The sequence below is a fragment of the Thermochaetoides thermophila genome (genome assembly GCF_000221225.1).
Source record: "Thermochaetoides thermophila DSM 1495 unplaced genomic scaffold scf7180000011816, whole genome shotgun sequence".
NCBI classification, from domain to species: Eukaryota; Fungi; Ascomycota; class Sordariomycetes; order Sordariales; family Chaetomiaceae; genus Thermochaetoides; species Thermochaetoides thermophila.
Window position 1 is genome coordinate 516,643 of NW_006383032.1, and position 18,022 is coordinate 534,664.

Consider the following 18,022-nt stretch of genomic DNA (forward strand, 5'->3'; position numbering starts at 1 on the left):
TATATATATATATATATATATATATATATATATATATATAAACACCGAAGAAAATAGTTATACGAATCCCCTCGAATCACCTGGATCTCAACAGACCCATATTCTCTTCTCTCCCACCCTACAGACACTGAGAATACCACTCATTCAGCACTGTGCACGTCGTCCCCTCCACGCAAACGTTACTCCCCGTCCACAACCGTCCACCGCACTGGCCCCATTTCTGCACCGGCTGTGGCGCAGGAAGCGCGAGGATTTTCTGCGCAGCATGCTCCGACACAGTCACGATGTAGCTGCTCGGGTTAGTGGTCGGGACACCGGGGAAGATGGATGCGTCGACGACAAACAGATTGTCTGTGCCCCAGACGCGGGTGTTCAGGTCGACGACGGCAGTGCCGCCTGCAGGGTGGCGGCCGTCGTCCGGGCCGAGTTTGTTCGTGCCTACCCAGTGGTTGGAGCGTCGGTTGGAGGGGGAGACGACCATCTATGGGGCGTTAGTTCTTGCCTAGCAAGAGGGAAGGGGGGGGGGGGAGAAGACGTACATTCTCGACGTACTCGCGCGCAGAAATGCTCGCGTTGGGGTATGTCCAGGTGAGGTTGGCCACATTCTTGAGCGCGTTTTGTAGGTTGATGATGCCCTGGATGACGGCCTCGCGGTCGTTAGGGTCCTTGAGGTACGGCACGTCGGAGACTACGGTAGTCAGGGACGGTGTGATGGTCATGCGGCCGCGAGAGGTCGCGCCGCGGCCAAGGTACTGGCTCATTGTGATTGCGTCTGGGGGAAGGGGATTAGTGACTTGTGGGGCTAAGGAGAAGAGGGAGTGAGAAACGTACGGCCGTTGGGGGTGTCGAAGCTGCCTTCTACGCGAGCGGTCCATTGGAGTTGGCGGACGATGCCGTCGGCGCCTTTGATTTCTTCCCAGAACCTGGGGAGCTGTTAGTCAGAGTTGAGATCACGGGGGGCAGTGTGTGACTTACATTGGGCCAATGTTAGGGGCGGCTTGGGCCAGGATACCGGAACGACTTTCTGATGGTCTGTTAGTCTCTTGAGGTGTGACTTGACAAGGTGAGCACCATACCGAGATATTTCTGCTTGTCCTCGAGAATCGGGCTCGACCAAGCCTCGTAGAAGTCGTAGAAGACAACATCAGGATGGGTGATTACAGTGTCAGTCTGCCAAAAAGCTGTTAGTGGTGAACACTCTTTCCATTTAAATAACACTTACGTTGAGATGGTCATCCAAATTGTACCCAACCGGCAGGTTGATCCACGACGAGCTGTCAATCATAGTCGGGCCATCGATCTCCGAGCTCTTGACAATCTCCAGTTGATCCTGAGGACCAATACCGCTCCTCAGCAAAATCTTAGCACTGCCGAAGGTGCCAGCCGACAGGATAACCCGACCTGTCACTTTCGTGACATTCACAATACCCTGATAACCTCCCGGCAGGAACGGCTCGACCTCAACACCGGTGATATGGCCACCCTCACGGATGACCCTCCTCACAGAGGTGCCCAACCACAGCTTAAAGTTACTCCTTTGCTTCGCGCTACGGAGGTAAGTCGCCAGTGGACCGCCACGCTCGCCATTTGAGTACATGTACGGAGTGTTTGAGAAAGTACGGTTCTTCTGATCTGGAGCGTTGTTGGCTGTGACTTGAGTCCAGCCGGCGCTGCGCAGGGCGTTGGATAGGACTTCGAAGGCTTGCTGATAGTAGCGCTTGCCATCCATAGAAGGTGTGTCGGTACCAGGGATGCGCGAGAAGACGCGTTGGATGGCGGCTTTCATATCATTACTCTTCCAGCCGGTAGGGAAGAGGTAGTCCCAGTCGAGGGAGTAGGGCTGGTAGGTGTTAGTGGCTATTCAAAGAGCAAGAACTTAGGAGAAACTCACCTTGAACCACAGACCAGCATTAACAGCTGTACCACCGCCAAGCACACATCCGGCCATCTGGTCGGTATCCTCGCAAGCAATGCCTTTCGAATCCTTCCAGATCTGATTGCACAGGCCAGGCACATCAAACCGTGTGAGGTCAGTACCCTCTAGCCACGCAGGCTTCATGGTACCGCCATGTTCGCCCGTCGAAGCAGGGCCCTTCTCGATGAGCAGTACGCTCTTGCCGGCCTCGCTCAACCGATCGGCAATGGGCAGGCCACCAGCACCGCCGCCGACGACAATATAGTCGAAGACAGCGTCAGTCGGGACCGGGACGCTGGGAACTCCCGTCTCAGTTGGAGTGACACAATCACCAGTGACAGTCTTGGTCGCTTGAGCCGCCCAAGCGGTATAAGACGGGTTGGCAACATTTCCATCCAGCACAGCACCCCAGATACCCATACCATTGTCATGTTGCTCGAGGGTTATTTGATCCGGGCAGGTCGGATTACCTGGGGAGGGGAAAGCCTGGACCCAGCCAAGGATCATGAAATTGTTAGTGGTTGACTGGCCGCCAGATAGGCCGTTGTGGTTCCATTTCAGGCAGTTCTCGCAGCGGAAGATGAGGGTGAAGTGTGTCGAGTTGATGCTCGATGAGATTTGGGTGATCTTGGCGTCGCCGGCGTAGATATCTGGCATGGCGTAGCCCGTGGCGAAGCGCAGAGAGGTGTAGACCGTGTCTTCGTGTGGCCAGGCGGCGATGAGGAGGGAGTTGGTCATGGAGCCGCCGAGGGAGACACCACACCAGCCTTGAGCATCTTTGGCTGCGCATTGCTGGGAAGGAGTTAGTGATTGCAGACACAGGAATAGTGAACTCTGGGCTTGGCTCTTACCAGATAGCCAATGAACTCAGTGGCATCGGTTGAGAAGGCATCTTCCGGTAGGGCCATACCAAAGGTATAGCCACCCTGAGTTTGAGGGGCGCCATTGGGCAAACCCCAAGTGTTAAAGATGATGCCTGTCTCCGGGTCCGTGAAGGTATTCGGCAGGTTGTTCTGTGCCAGAGACAATGGCAAGACTGGACGGCCATGTTAATCACGGTTCGACTTACTCACAACTGTTCATCATTTTCACTTACACGATGCAGCCGCGGCCAGGCCGCCAAGCAACCGCGAAGAGGTTCTCATCTTGATGTTGAACCACGGCGGCAGTTGGATCTCGCCGGAGTCTGGCTATCAGATAGATGAAGGGAGATTACCCTCGCGAGCAGGGTAGGGTCTTTCTCTCTACTTAAACCCCAAGATGACTATCTTCTCTGCCCCATGCAACCCGCAAACAAGTTCAAGCGCTCGCGCTTGAACAGATTTCCCCAGGATAGACTGGGGGTTGCCAAATGAAGGAAGCCGCCACAATATCTCCGGTAGGTGAAAAGCATGGCAGCCCTGACTGTGATGGCGGGGGGGGAGGGGGGGATGCAACCTTGACGGGGTACTCGGAGAGCAGACATGAGTTTTCCTTTTTGCTCATTTCGAATACCAAAGCTACATAGGTCTCTGGTAGGGGAGTATACACAGGCCATCTGCATGTTAAAGCGACCAATGGCTATGGTTATGTTCCCGGACTGCTTTATGTCATGCCCGATGTACAGCTCTGCTCGCGACAACCTCCTCAAGGAAGCAACATCCGCGACCTTGCGCAATCCTGATCTAAGAACTTGAAAATCCCATGATCGAGCAAGGTTACATTGCGATGCTGCTGCGAGGTTAGCGAGCCATGTTTCTCTCTTCACTCGCGAAGCTCAAGTGTAGGGGAGCAGACAAACGGCGGCAAGCTCGCCGTCCCGGATCGAGGCACCGTTGATTGCCAGGGGCGTACTCATCGCCAAGCTCACACGCCGTGAGATTAAATTAGCAATCCTGCCCCAGGATGCTGGGTTCAGACTCCCGGTATGCCGAGACCTTTCCGAAAACGATGGCCACGGCACATGGCCTCCGAGATGCTTCCCGTGCGGGCGACTGAATCGGGAATGCAAGGGTTAGTAAGACGCATGGGATTGGATGAACGATGGTGATTTGGTTTAGAGGTTGGTGCGCCTATGTGGAAGCTGACTTGACTACTGCAACGGTGACCGTTGCTTGCGCAAGATGGCTTATGTAGATCTCCATGGAGGGTTGGAACTTTGCTAGGGATTGTAACGGCGCGCCTGGCTGTACCTGGAAGGTTTCTAAAGGTGGAGGAGGGGTTAAGAGGGAGCGAGAACTCGATGATGGAGGGGAACAAAACGGGGTAAACCCTCATGTCCTCCCACAGGTTGTCCTGGAGAAGCACGGTTACAACCCACGAAAAAAACCGATGCTCAACCCTTAAGGGAGATATATTATATGATTATTGCCTGGCGTAGATTATTCAAGCCTAGCTATTGTGGTTGTTTGGAAACTTTAGGACGGGGAAGAGGTTCATGCGTCATGCGAAATGGCGGCGAACTGACACCGAAGGGCTTACTGTTTCAAGTCCCAAGAGGAGCGACAAATTTGACCCCATGGATAACAACTCGAAGTCTCAATCGTAACTTGGACCAAGAAAAAAGTTCGCTAACTCACGGACAGGAAGCAGCAAAAAGCAAAACCGACAATCGACCCAAGTGCGGCTCGAACGCACAATCTTCAGAGCCGAAATCTGACGCCTTACCATTTGGCCATTGGGCCTTGTCATTCTGAGATACTGTAAACTCAGATCTTGGCTCCAAGAGGACCCACACCATCTACACGCCAAGGCTTTCATCCGGTGGGGAGTTATCGATAAGAGCTCCACATCAACTTTTTCTTTGCTCCGATAAGGATCGAGAGCGACCGCATCAAACATCGTGAAGGGGATCCTGTGTTGAAGCCATAGAAACGGTCATCTATTGATTCACCTAAACTCCATAATATAACCGTCAAGATGCGCCCTCTTACAGATCAGGAGATGAAGATTGTGTTGGACAAGGTACTTGGCCCATTGACAGTCGTGAAGTTCTCCAAAGGACCCTTCCGTCTCACTAACGCCATCTCCAGTTGGCCAACTACATGACCGACCTCAAAAGCCTGATCGCTCCTCTCGAAGATGGCGACCGTTACGTTTTTCGCATGCAAAAGGATCGCGTATGTCCCCTTGCTTTCGCTCGCTTTTGCTGACGGTTCCGATCCGATCTAACATTCGCTTCCTCGACAACAGGTCTACTACGTCAAGCTGTCCATTGCCAACATTGCTACCTGCGTCGCCCGCGACAAGCTCCTCAGCCTCGGCACCTGCTTAGGCAAGATGACAAAGTCGGGGAAGTTCCGGCTGCATATTACGGCCCTGCCTATCCTTGCCCAAAACGCTCGGTATAAGATTTGGGTCAAGGATAACGGTGCGCAGCCGTTCCTTTATGGCTCGAACAGTATGTGTTACGTTCAGAGGAAGACTCCAAGGGATGTGTGGATATTGACGATGAGGGAAACAGTTGTAAAGGCGCACGTTGGCCGATGGACGGAGGATTGCCCCGAGCATTCGGGCTGCGTTGTCTACAATATGGCGGATATTCCTCTTGGTTTCGGCGTGGTATGTTCTTTCATCCCTGAAGTTGCTGCGGCATATCTAACCGCTAGATTACAGACTGCCAGGAGTACGGCTGAGGCGCGCCGTCTCGATCCCACGGGTATTGTCTGCTTTAGGCAGGCTGACTGCGGCGAGTACCTGCGCGATGAAGACACTTTGTTCACAGGCGCATAGTTACGAGAGGATAGGAACATGTAATGGGGTAGTTCGGCGGCTGAACATGTTGTTCAGAGTGATGGACAAACCAAAAAGGACCGGCGTCATGGCGTTTTCAGAGGATCTTGGATCGTTGGTGTACATACTTCGGGGCGGACATTGCTTTAAAGGCAACAAAACCAATGGCTCTTCAGTCTGACATGCAACAAGATACCAGCATATATCTTTTCGTTTTCCCTATAACCAAAAATGCCCTCATTCACCCATATATCTGTCTATCGTTCTTCCACCAACGGAAAGGCCAACTTGGAAGTTGTATACCATAGTCCCACTTTAATCAATCATACCGCAGCCGCAGCATCGCTCTCATCCCCCTTCCGATCAGCGCTCTCCCTAACCGGCGTAGCCGGCCTCGTCTCAAACAGACTGACGCTTCCCCTCTGCGCAACATACTCGCTATCCGCATACCCCAGTAACTTCTCGATCTCCGAGCTCTGGTGCCCCTTGATCCTCAGGATCTCCGCGCTCGAATACTCCGTTAGTGCCCGTCCCACCTCCCGTTCTGTCCCCTTCACCCACAATCTCTCCTTCTCCTTCTGCTGTCCCTCCCCCTCAGAGGTCGGGGACTCCCCTCCATACGTCTTCTTCACCCTCTCAACTACCACAAGCCGGACCGCCTCGTGACCTGCAAACGTCCCCTCTACGTCAACCACGCCGACGGGTAACAGCCCTGCTTTTCCCACAAGTGCGCGGTACGCACCCTGATCGATATACAGCGTGCCGTGCGGGCGCAGGCCGTGCAGAATCCAGAAGTGACGTTCGCGGATACGTTGCTGGGAGGGCAGGAAGCGTGTGTGGAGGGGGATTTTTTCGGGGGTAGCGAGGGCGGAGGGAGCGGCGGAGGCTGCGGCGGTAGCGGGGTTTGTCTCAGGGTTTTGCTGGGGGAGGTCGGGGGTTTCGGCGGAGGGGAATTGTTGTTGCTTTTTTATGGCGCGGGTTGCTTTGGCAGTGGTGGCTGCGGCGGCGAGAGAGGGTGGGGAGCGGCTTGCTTGGACGTGCTTGACGATCTTGATGATGTTGCCTGGGTTGGAGGAGCGTGTGATGATGGTCATGACGCCAGCTGAGGTTGCGAGACGGGCAGCGACGATCTTGGTTGACATGCCGCCTGTTCCGAGGGATGAGCCGGCGGACGAGACTGAGTGATTGGTTAGCAGGAGTTTAAAGAATGATGAGTGATGTGAGGGGTGACAGTACCATCTGCCACCAAGGACCCAATGTCTTCAACTACCTCGATAGGCTGAGCATCAGGGTTCGTCCTGGGATTCTTGTCGTACAGACAGTCGACATCAGTCATGAGGAAAAGGAGGTCGGCGTGGACCATGGCAGCTGTGATGGCCGAGAGCGTGTCGTTGTCGCCAAACTTGATCTCAGACACTGCCAGCGTGTCGTTCTCGTTGACGATGGGGATCACACCCATATCGAGTAACTCATTAAAGGTCCTCTGGGCATTAAGGTACCTCGACCTCTAAGGGACAACATGTGAGTGACTCGACAAACCGTCCCTCAGCGATAACAGTTCACTTACATCGGAGATATCATTTCTGGTGAGGAGAATCTGAGCAATTGGCTGTCGAAGGTGGTTGAACAGGCTATCCCATAGACTCATGAGGCGACACTGGCCAATAGCAGCAAGAGCCTGTGATGGTGAGCAAAATGGTCATGATAACTTCACCACGAAGCCGTACCTGCAGTTTTGAGACCTGCTTCGGCCTCTTGTCGACATCCATGCGACGCAGGCCAACGCCAATGGCGCCGGACGAGACGATGACAACCCTGTGTCCATCTTTCCTCAACTTCACTGCCGTCTCGACTATCGACGTCAGGATGGAGAGAAGAGGCTCATGGGTCTTTTCGTCCACGATCGAGCTAGTTCCTGGAGGGGTCGGCACGTGTTAGTTAGTGCTCCTGAGGGCTCCGATACACCCCTGTGTGTGTGAGATGTGACATGCTCACCCAGCTTGATGACAACGCCAAGCGGACGAGGACCCCTCATGGCTGTTGACAAACGGCTCAAAAATCAGCAAAAAAAAAAGCAAAATAACGAGAAACCTAGGAGAAAACAGGGCTGATGGCATGGGCTGAGGGATTTGTAATCTTACACAGCGTGCTACTTGAGTCCATTTTAACGATTAATACCACCTTTCGGGAGCTTCAGGGGCGATGTGATTTTTGAGTCTTGGACGATGCAAGTGCAGGGTCGCGCATCCGATCAGTGGAGTCATTTCCACTTAGCTGCGCCCTGCGGGACCCTCGGCCAGCCTTTGAGCGTCACAGGATTGGCCGAGATCGGGAGGGGCCAGAAATCTGGGGTCCAACCTTTCTCCTAGAGCGCCCTTTTGATGTTGCTCACTGCGGTTCTCACCGCCCTGACACGGCCGGCAAAAACGGCCAGGCGGCAGAATGTGGGTCTGAAGCGACCGTCTTGGCGCGCCGGCCCGTGTTAGCGGTTGCGCTAGCAAGGAATATCGCATTCTCGACTTGCTGCTATCAAACTTGCAACTGGGCCCGTTGATGTGTGTGCAAGACAACATCAAGAATCAAGACCACGGCGAATGATCACAGCGAAATAGTCGAATGCAGTACATTGTCTGAGAGTACTACCTATCTCTACGAAGCATTGACGCCGAGATAATTTTCTTTGACTTGCTTTCAAGCCAGGCTTTGAGCCTGGGCCAAGACACCCGACAGCTCTATCATCATCATCAGCGACGACAACAACCCCTCCTCTCCCCTCTCCCACTCAACTGAACCCAGCCATGGCGCCGTCACAACCTTCCTCCTCATCAACGCCCTCCTCAGACTCCTCAACTGCCTCCCCGTCACAACAACAACCCCAGATCCGCTTCCTCGAAAACGACCCCGCCCGCACAGGCTACGACCCCTCGCTCAAATGGTATATCAACTACTTCAAGATCCTGATGGGCCAGATCACGCCCGAAGGCATTGAGCACTATCGTGAAGACCGGTACAAGGCCAACGAAGCTCGGGATTGCGCTCGCTGCGAGGCCGACCGCGACTACCTGTTCAAGTACTCGCCCATCATCCGGTTCATGCGGGAGAAGATTGCCGCGCTGAATGGGACGCTGGACGAGACAAACGTGGTGTGTCGGCGGTGTCCGGCGCGAATCACGGAGGACGGGAAGGTTGTAAGGCAGGGCGGCGGGTTCAGTCCCGAGCATGGGATCCTGATTTGCGCTAACGAGATGCGGGATCGGTCACATCTGGAGGATACGCTTGCGCATGAGATGGTGCATGCGTGGGACCATTTGAGGTGGAAGGTTGATTGGGAGGGGAAGACGACGCTGCGGCATGCTGCATGTACTGAGGTGTGTGTGCTTTTCGGGAGATCAAAGATGGGATATGAACTGCTGACATCATATTTCACAAGATCCGGGCGTCGATGCTCAGCGGAGAGTGCAGATGGACTCGCGAAGCCGTGACACGAGGAAACTGGTTGACGCTGACAGAACAGTTCCAGAACTGTGTGCGGTCACGGGCGATTCAGTCAGTGATGGCGCGACCAGCGTGCAAGGACGAGGCGCACGCAGCCAAAGTGGTCAACGAGGTGTGGGATTCATGCTTTGCGGACAAGAGACCATTTGATGACATTTACCGTTGATATATCCCACCTCCTCTGTCATCTATGGGCGAGATGTGTGTAGTTTCAATGTGTGTATTAATATATACCGAACCTCTCCCCGCAGCGACCGATGTCCAGAATGATACACACGAAGAACGGCCACAACCAGTTCGTTCGAGACATGAACCAAAACACGTGAACCCACACAGCTGGCTCCGCTTATGAAAAAGAAAACCGAACTCCAAAAAAAAAAACTCCTGTGACGCCCCTCCGTCGGCCCTGGAATGCCGTCAACGCACTAGAAAAAGTAAAACTCATGTCATCGTCAAGAGGCATCCCTAACATCAAAGACTCCGGTGTTCATTTGAGCGGCTTCTCCCTATTGGCTGCACGCTCGCCCTTGACACAGTGCTTGATGATCCAAGGGTGGTTCTGGACCTCGTCGAGCGAGAGCCGCTTCTCGGGGTCAAGGACCAGGAGCTGCAAATGTTTCAGTTAGCATAACCATTTTGCAGGATAGAAGAAAAAAAGGTCAAGTACAACATACCCTCTTAATGAGATCCTGGGCCTCTTTGCTCACCCACTGAGGGATGGTCATATCAGCCTTGGCGATACGCCGCTGCGTCATGATGGGAGTGTCCTCGAACGGCGCCTCGCCAACGAGGAACTCGTAGGTCAAGACCCCCAAGCTCCATAGATCAACCTTCTCATTGTACCAGTTCTCCTTGCTGCCCGAGCGGATCATCTCGGGCGGCAGGTAGTCGAGAGTGCCGCACAGGGTCTTGCGGCGGTTGTTGGGCGCGTGCACGCTCCAGCCAAAGTCAGAGATCTTGATCTCGCCGTGGATACCGACAAGGATGTTCTCGGGCTTGATGTCGCGATGGATGACATGCTTACGGTGCAGGTACTTGAGCGCCGACGCCATCTGCGCAATATACTGGGCCGCCTTCCATTCAGGGAAGCGGCCCTCGCGCCGCAGATGTTTGTACAGCTCGCCCTTGCCTGCGTACTCAAGGATGAGAAAGATGCGTTTGCTGTCATGGAAGTGGCCGTACAGCTTCAGGATGTTGGGGTGCCGCAGGTTCGACTGAATCTCGATTTCGCGGCGCACCTGCTTCTCCACGCCAGACCCTTGCTGGAGCTCTGACTTGTAGAGCACCTTGAGCGCGCATATGAAGCCACTTGTGCGCTCGCGTGCCAGATACACTCGCCCGAATTTGCCCTTGCCCAGCGGCCGCCCAATCTCGAACATGCCAAGGTGGAAGTTCTTGACCACAGGCTTTTCTATTTGTGGCGCGGGAACGACGGCGGTTTCCTCCTCTTGTTGTTGCTCCTCCTTTTGTGATTCCTCTGTTTCTTCATCGGGCTGTTCATTTACCTGCTGCTCCGCATCATAATAGTCGTGCTTAGAGCTATATGTTGATGTGCTGGAGGTTGACTTGGTAGAGGTTGGCGGTGAGGGCCTGGATTTTGCGGAGGAAATTGTAGCTGATGTGGAGGATGCGGAGGCGGAGCCAGAGGGCTTCTCCCTTTCCTTCCTGGCATCCCTTTCCTTCCTCGGTGATGGCGGGTTGGTTGGTGTCATGGGGTGGCTTCGTTGCGCTGCCTGAGACGGCAAGGTTACTGTGGTCTTGAGGGTGTTGGCGCTGTTGGCGTTTTGTGACTGCAGGGCGATCTTGAAGAGGTTTTTGGGTTTCATGGGCTGAGTAGAATAGCGCGTGGTTGATGGCTCAACCGTCTGAGATAAAGTCAGCCGTGGTAAGGCCATTTAAGCGACGGATGGTGCATATCAACATACCTTCGTCTTCTGGTACAGGCGCATATTCTCTCCAGGGTCATTCTCGTCGGTGACGGCCAGCCGCTCGAAGCGCGACTCGAGTCCTCTTGTGGTCATTGTGTGATTTGTGTTGTACACTATTAGAAGGAGAGAGCAGTATGGTATAGACTGAAGTGAAGATAGCGATGGCGAGAGCTGGCTGCAGTTGTGTTGAGAAGTTGACTAAGTTCAGGGATGTGCTATGTGGAGGCCTCCATTGGGATTATTTACGCATCTTGTTTGGGTGGCGGTTACCCGGCAACCATTAGCGTGGGGCCCACCAAAGAGTCCTAAGGGTCCTGTGCTGAGACAAATTTACCCACAGCATCTCACGTGCAGATGGACTTGGCATGATCTCGACCAAAACCTCTGGGCTCACAAGTAGGTTGAGGATTGGAATCCAAGTTGTTTAAATATATGACCCCCATCTGCTTCTCTCATTTTGTTTAGCTGCTTAAGACCGTGGATCTTGTGCTCACCAACCCATGTTCCTGTATGTTGGATTGACAGTGTGGTAGGCAGACCTGACGGTTTCCAATCCGCAACCTTCTTGCGATCCATGAACCATTGTGGTTGCGCTGTGCCGCTGGTGCAGGTTTCCTGGGCGGCGAATCAATGTCCGTGGCACTGTCATTTGGAAGTCAAGTTGTCCCCCATAATGTTCGCCACGTCGCCAATAAACACAAAGCATGCAGTTGTCCTCGTGTCGACGACATCAAGGGAGACGGATGGTGGTTATACAGTAAGGAAGGCAAGGAAAAACAGGTATACATGGGTTTTCCGTCCTCAGGTCTAATGTTGAAGGCTGTAAATCAAAGCTCCAGTACATGAGCCTGCGAAAGGACCACCACATGTACGAGCCCAGACAAGGCTGGCAAAGGCGTGGCGCTTATAGAACACATGGGCGCTAACTGAACCCCAGCTTAACAGTCTGCGACGGATCACCTGCGTAAGACCTTCGAGCGTCGCATGCCCTGCTTGAGGCTCTCTATTTGTAACCTTTCATGTCGCGTGCGAAGTACAAGAACATGCTGATTCCCTCAGATTTACGGATCAAAACCCCGTGGGTTTGCCTGTGCCGATCTATGTTAACCTCGTAAAACAGCAGCGTGTCCAATGCGCCGATTTTAAACATCAAATCCGAGCTGGAGCTTCCAAAGACCTATGGTGACCTCATCCCCCACTCAGCCGTCAGACATTGACGGCATCTATCAACCTCTGGACTCTTCTCGTCGCGAGATCAGTCTTCTCATCTTCTTCCAGTAAAAACTGAAGGTCAAGGACTCTCAGAATCCAAACGCCGTGGCTCGCACGAGTTATTGCAACATTCCTCTTCCCCGCTGGCTATGTCTACGATTGTAGTGAAAACGACGACGGATATGCTGGGCCTGTTTGTGCTCAGCTCATCACAGTCTCATTACTGGACAATCCCCTTTATACTTCACTCTCTTACACCTTGGGAGACCCTGTCCTTGAAGATGAAGAAGAGTAGGTTGAAGAGAGTGAGGATGGCGATAAGGAAGACAAAAGCGACAACGAGAAAGATCCAGAAAGAATGTGCCGGATATATGCATGAGCCTCGTGCCTCAAGCCATGGGCGAAATGTAGACCAAGATCTTCAAGCTGCCAAAGCAACTTAGAACGAAAGCCTGCAGCTTCCGTCACCGTTTGTGTTGCCCCCGGTCTGTTCTCCCGCAATACCTCCCTTAACAACTTCCAAAGATTCATCAAGCAGTCATGCAGATTAGGGCGGATCTGAATGTGTCGTCCGTTGAGGATCATAAACTGGTGGCTGTCCGTGTCGTGTTGGTCGTCGTTGTCCAGAGGGCTGCTAGACGATAGTTATTCGCTGTCACTATTAACATCGATTTCTTCGGCCTGATACCCTCAGCCTACCAAAGATGATCTTGATAAGATAGCGTTACCGTGTCTGACTCTTTGGATAGATGCCCTGTGTATAAATCAGAACATCTCTGAGAAAATCACCAGGTGTTGCTGATGGGCGATATATACCTGGCGCAACGACCGTACTGTCATGGCTTGGTTCTCACCCAGATTTGGTGAGGGGATTATGGCTCGCATCTTTGTTTGCACACGTTTGAATGACCCTTGAGGATGTCACTGAGCGGGAAGAAGACAGACAAAAGAGTCAGAAGCAGGACAAGCAAAATCGTCGACAACAGGATTCTAAACGGAATTGGGACCACGTTCAAGAAGATGGAACCGAAGAGCGACAGATCAAAAAGAGACGGCCCATGGATGACGATGTGAAGCTGAATCAAGTTCCAGGGAAGAAGGAGCTGAGCAAGATGCGGCAACAGAAGCAGGAAAAACCATCAGTACTTATGATTCAAGCCTCTCCTGGACCAAGAAAACATCAGCAGACATGTCTTTCACACCGATTCAGCCAACTTGCTCCCAAGACCCGGGACTGCTGAAAGTTATAGCAACCAAAACATTGGCGGACAACCCTTTTTGGTATATCGACCATTGTTATTCTTCATCCGCCATGTCGATCTCAGAATCGACCAAAAAGAATACGAGCTTATCCGTTGATCTCACTTTGACGGGGGCACTTAAGGTTCGGGCACGTCGCCGGGCCACAATCAAGTTCCTTCGAGGGCGGGACGGCTATGAAGTGATTTTAGAAGGAGTTTATAACTTCTGTTGCCGTTATATCCAAATAATGTGGCTACGTCAACAAATTCATCCTACTGGCTTGCCCCGGTTCCAGGCATTGATGCGCACACTGTTCTCACCACTCTTGACTGGGACAGACGAGAACGAAAAGACCACCCACTTAATAGCAGCAGAATTCGCCGCACTTCTTCAAGTTCTTGGACACCGGTATACACATAATAAGAACCTGAGGGCGAAGTATCTATACCTATCTGAGGAGGAGTTCCAGAAGCTACCTGCATCTATGTCTTAGGAGGACATGATTGATAAAGAGTCGGAGGAAGCTTCACGGGAACTGAAAACAGCGCCTGGGAAGAAAGTGAGCGAGCATGAAGAAGATGACAGCCGACAACACCTTGGGATAGCCCAACAATTCACGGTACTCTTGTTGCTCCTGGTATCAGGATGCAGGAGCTCCCTCCCTGTTGTTTCCAGGAGAGTCTTCCCTGACAAGAGTATGGATATGGTAATTTAGTGGAACAAATTCTGTCAGGCGGTTCAAACGTCAACGTTGAAGTTTCGGGATATCTACAAACAAGCGGTGTTTCCAGACGTGAACGTGGAAGAGTTGATGGGGTGGAGCGATGTCGATGATATATTTCAACAAGAGAAGGATATTGCACCGCCATATCGCATGGTGATCAGCCACTTGAGCATGCGTTTTCACCAACAGCGGTTCTTTGTAACCGAGGAGGGTTATATAGCGTGTGGCATGAACAATGTGGACCTGGCGACTATATCTACCAAGTTCAAGGCTGTAGTAAGATGCTGGTCTTTCGGCCATGTGGCTTAGAGTCATACCCAAACTCAGTAACATTGCTGGGAGCATGCTACGCAACGGGCTTGGGTGACGGGTATGACAACGACATGGGCGGAGAGTATGAAGAAGCCTTTATTGTATGTGCTCTCCAGCAGAACCTGATGATGGTTGTCGAGTGGCTAGGGGAACAAAAGGTTGTTGGCTTCCCGTTGTCAGTCGCTGAAATAGGCTTATTGGTAGCTTTTAAGGCCTAAAATCACGAGTTCCAGGTGTCAAACACCGGTAGTGACTAGGAATAAAACGGCTAACCGTTAGGCGTTGTCCACAAACCTTTATAACAATAAGTAGCGACTGGTGAGCGAGTGTATATGTGTGGGGTATTTGGAGCAACAGAACGAAAGCAATTCAAACAAGAGACTTGACCCTAGCTCACTTCTCCCAGTCTAAATTCTTTTCCCCGTAAACATCGCTGATTCTGCAGACGTTCCCCTGGTGTCTGCCATATTGGCTGCCCAACAAAGGGCTCCATTAAGACCTGTCCACACTGGAACCCCATCACATGTGGCATGACTTACGTTTTTCACTCCTCTATCACTTAGATGGGTATTCTGCCAACTGCAGAAAACATGGGTCACAGGCAACCAACCATCCGGCACAATGAAGTAGACTACAGTGTATGCAGCTTCTCCGCCAATTAAACCTGCGTGAGTACCTCAAGACTGACTTGGGCTCGACCTAGTGACAAGAACCCAAGTGATATCCTACGAGGGTGGCGATTTTGACTCTTTGGATTTTTGAATCATGTTTCATAATAGGTTCTTGGTTGCGCAGCCACGGACTTTTATGTCAAAAAGAGTGACTGTGGTGTGTTTTCCCGAGGGCAAACCTAACTCAGCGCCTATTGCGAATGTAACCGGGTTGATCCCAACTTCTAGAGCTTTACTTCAAGTAGCCAATGTTGTCGACGCCGTCTAATACTTCGATCTTCCCAGCATCCCTCACTAATTCGAAGTCTCACACCTGCCCTGTGGCTCCTGCGAGCCCGAGTCACGTCTTTGGCAACTAAAGTTACCATCTCCTAAGCCTCATAATTGAACGTTAACGACCCATATCAACCTCTCGACCCCTCCCATCGTGAGGATTTGTCTGCTTAGCTTATACCCAATAAAGCTGAAGGCAAAACCTCACGAGATGGCTGCTCTCTTATTTCCAATGGCGGCAATACTCTCTTCCCCTCTAACTTCGATTTCGATGACAGTGAGAATGATGAAAGTTATGTTGGGCCTACTTGTACTGAACTCACTACGATGTTGCTGCTTGATAATCCTTCTTACGTGAGAATAATGCCATAAAGTGGTCAAGCGATATCAAAGACTCATTTACTCTGGTGACTCGCTTGAGAGTCCCAAATCTTTCTAGAGACCTTCATTCAGAACTTCTACAACCTGCAGTCTATATTATATATAAGAAGGGAATCAAGCAAGCCCTCCACTAAAACCAGGCCTTATACTCACTTCAAATGCTCGCCACAAGACTACAGTCATAGGATCGTTGAGATTCTGTCTATGCCTTGCTGAGCTTGCTCCCGGAAGGTCATGGAATCGAACCCAACTATAATCTCTCGATTCCTGGCACACGTGTATATGGACTGGACTGTCCGCACTTTGCGCCAAGCAAACCAGAGTTTGGAGCTGCTGGCATTCATAAGCACAGGTATGCCCCGCCGTGAGAACCAGACTCCCTTCAGTTTGCCCTCATACCTCCCCAATTTGCACAATTTCACACAAATAGGTATCTCTGGTGGCCACAACATCATTAACTGTTGCAGGGCTCTGCCAAACTCAGAGAAAAGCCAGGATTTCTTCATCCAAGTCGCCTCGTCGGAGTACTCAAGGTCTTTGCACAGCATCTAGCCACCATTTTGCTTGCACAAAGACTCCCTGACTCTGAAACCGTATATTTGAAGAGTTGGAATTATCTGTGTCTTTCCGTCGGATGTATCTTCTGATTATACGACATCGATGCCAGAAGCATCGCGCAGGTCGACCTTCCCTAGGGTCCTTCTGTATGTGCTACTGCACAACAGTATGGATAAATTTGAACCCCAAATGTTATTTGCACTCTGGTCCAAACTTACAACGATATCTATGGCAGATGCTTTACAGAAATGGCGCTACAGTGAAGGAGAATTGAAGTCGAAAACCCTAGGGGAAAAGCAAGGTTCAGTTGGTAAGGACAAAGTGGAAGATGAGAATGAGGAAGCTGAAGTGGATGTTAAAACCATACAGCTCAAGAGCGGCTGGTTAAATCGTGGAAGATAATTGCCGGAGTTGCTTGTGATGACTTTGGAAAACGTGACGGCGAGCGTTCTTCCCAGATGTGAAGAGGGAAAACTTCAGCAAACGGGATAAGAATATTCTTGAAACTCCATACAGATTAAACGAACTACACTCGAATTGATTCTCGTTCCCAGAGAACTCAGTGACTACTACAGCCTCTTTATGATAGGAGAGGGTTACATTGGCTGGGAACACAGTAATCTACAACAGGGGGATGTTATATATAGCGTCGAGCAGTGTGGAAGACTGTTGACATTTTAATGTGTGCCGAACTCACCGAACTACGTTACTCTGCTGGAGGATGCGGGGCGATGGGTTTAGGGGACATATTTACTAGACATCCAGCTGGGGTTCATAAGTTATTCATTTTTTTGACCGCATAAGAGAAGCTTCGAATTTTCGGGTACTTGTAGTTGCTCTTAAAAGCTAAAGAATAAGATGTCACATCTTGCGGACCTTTGCCTAAATGCAACATTGAAACGATGACAGCCAAGCCGCGGGGAATTGGGCCAACCCACTTGCCATGCGCAAGCCACAAGGGTGTAGCTATTCTTGTCCACGGGTGACTGCGCTGCTTATTGTTCAAGTAGCATTCACTCAACTTCAATCATCCCTTGTTTTAGATAATGGAGACGGCATCAGCAACTGGGGCGCCAAGCACGGTTGGGCTTTATAGCCCCCTGGATTCTTCTCGCCGCCAGATTCGCGTCCTTGAGGTGCTTCCGGTCAAAGTAAAATCGCGGAACTTGGGGACTGCATTTGCTTCGTTTAACAATGATCACAATGAAGACGAAAAAGATGACGACTATGCTGGTCCTATCTCCGCAGAGCTCAGAACAGTCTCCTTGCTCGATAAGCCGCACTACACGGCGATATCCTATACTTGGGGAGACCCTCTCAAAGAAGAGAAGTTGTTCGCCTTACCGGAAGAGACAGCATCGCCTAACGTGGCCCCAAACATTGAGAGCACCAGCAAAGGAAATGGTGACAGGCATTACATACTGCTCAACGGACGGCACTTCGAAGTGCGTCCCAACTTACATGACTGCCTGATACACCTCTGGCGAGTTTTCAGGAAGTCATTGCGGGAGCAAGATGAAGGGGTCAAATTAGGAGAAAAGAAGCCTTTCAACATTAACGATCGAAGTGCTGGAGGTTCAGAAACCTCTAGCACGACCCT

At 51.6% G+C, this 18,022-nt stretch overlaps 5 protein-coding genes and 1 non-coding gene across 6 annotated transcripts; 2 read left to right on the plus strand and 4 right to left on the minus strand.

The window, feature by feature from the left end:
- Positions 1 to 118: 118 nt before the first annotated feature.
- On the minus strand, positions 119 to 3,060 carry CTHT_0022390 (cellobiose dehydrogenase-like protein; the record flags this gene model as incomplete). Its single annotated transcript, XM_006692643.1, has 9 exons — positions 119 to 481; positions 540 to 772; positions 832 to 923; positions 976 to 1,024; positions 1,077 to 1,170; positions 1,223 to 1,840; positions 1,892 to 2,707; positions 2,767 to 2,951; positions 3,012 to 3,060. The coding sequence occupies 9 exons, from the start codon at positions 3,058 to 3,060 to the stop codon at positions 119 to 121; spliced, it is 2,499 nt and encodes an 832-aa protein (XP_006692706.1).
- Positions 3,061 to 4,506: 1,446 nt separating this feature from the next.
- Positions 4,507 to 4,578, minus strand: CTHT_0022400. The gene has a single exon. It is a non-coding gene; the product is annotated as a tRNA-Arg (tRNA).
- A 235-nt stretch (positions 4,579 to 4,813) lies between these two features.
- CTHT_0022410 (60S ribosome subunit-like protein) lies at positions 4,814 to 5,626 on the plus strand (the record flags this gene model as incomplete). The annotated part of the gene is made up of 5 exons (XM_006692644.1): positions 4,814 to 4,858; positions 4,927 to 5,013; positions 5,087 to 5,294; positions 5,358 to 5,455; positions 5,510 to 5,626. 5 exons carry the CDS (start codon positions 4,814 to 4,816, stop codon positions 5,624 to 5,626), a joined length of 555 nt encoding a protein of 184 aa, XP_006692707.1.
- Positions 5,627 to 5,949: 323 nt separating this feature from the next.
- Positions 5,950 to 7,661, minus strand: CTHT_0022420 (glutamate 5-kinase-like protein; the record flags this gene model as incomplete). Its single annotated transcript, XM_006692645.1, has 5 exons — positions 5,950 to 6,803; positions 6,863 to 7,133; positions 7,194 to 7,304; positions 7,354 to 7,541; positions 7,622 to 7,661. The coding sequence occupies 5 exons, from the start codon at positions 7,659 to 7,661 to the stop codon at positions 5,950 to 5,952; spliced, it is 1,464 nt and encodes a 487-aa protein (XP_006692708.1).
- Positions 7,662 to 8,424: 763 nt separating this feature from the next.
- Positions 8,425 to 9,287, plus strand: CTHT_0022430 (uncharacterized protein; the record flags this gene model as incomplete). Its single annotated transcript, XM_006692646.1, has 2 exons — positions 8,425 to 8,994; positions 9,057 to 9,287. 2 exons carry the CDS (start codon positions 8,425 to 8,427, stop codon positions 9,285 to 9,287), a joined length of 801 nt encoding a protein of 266 aa, XP_006692709.1.
- A 321-nt stretch (positions 9,288 to 9,608) lies between these two features.
- CTHT_0022440 (uncharacterized protein) lies at positions 9,609 to 11,142 on the minus strand (the record flags this gene model as incomplete). Its single annotated transcript, XM_006692647.1, has 3 exons — positions 9,609 to 9,728; positions 9,796 to 10,986; positions 11,047 to 11,142. 3 exons carry the CDS (start codon positions 11,140 to 11,142, stop codon positions 9,609 to 9,611), a joined length of 1,407 nt encoding a protein of 468 aa, XP_006692710.1.
- Positions 11,143 to 18,022: the final 6,880 nt, after the last annotated feature.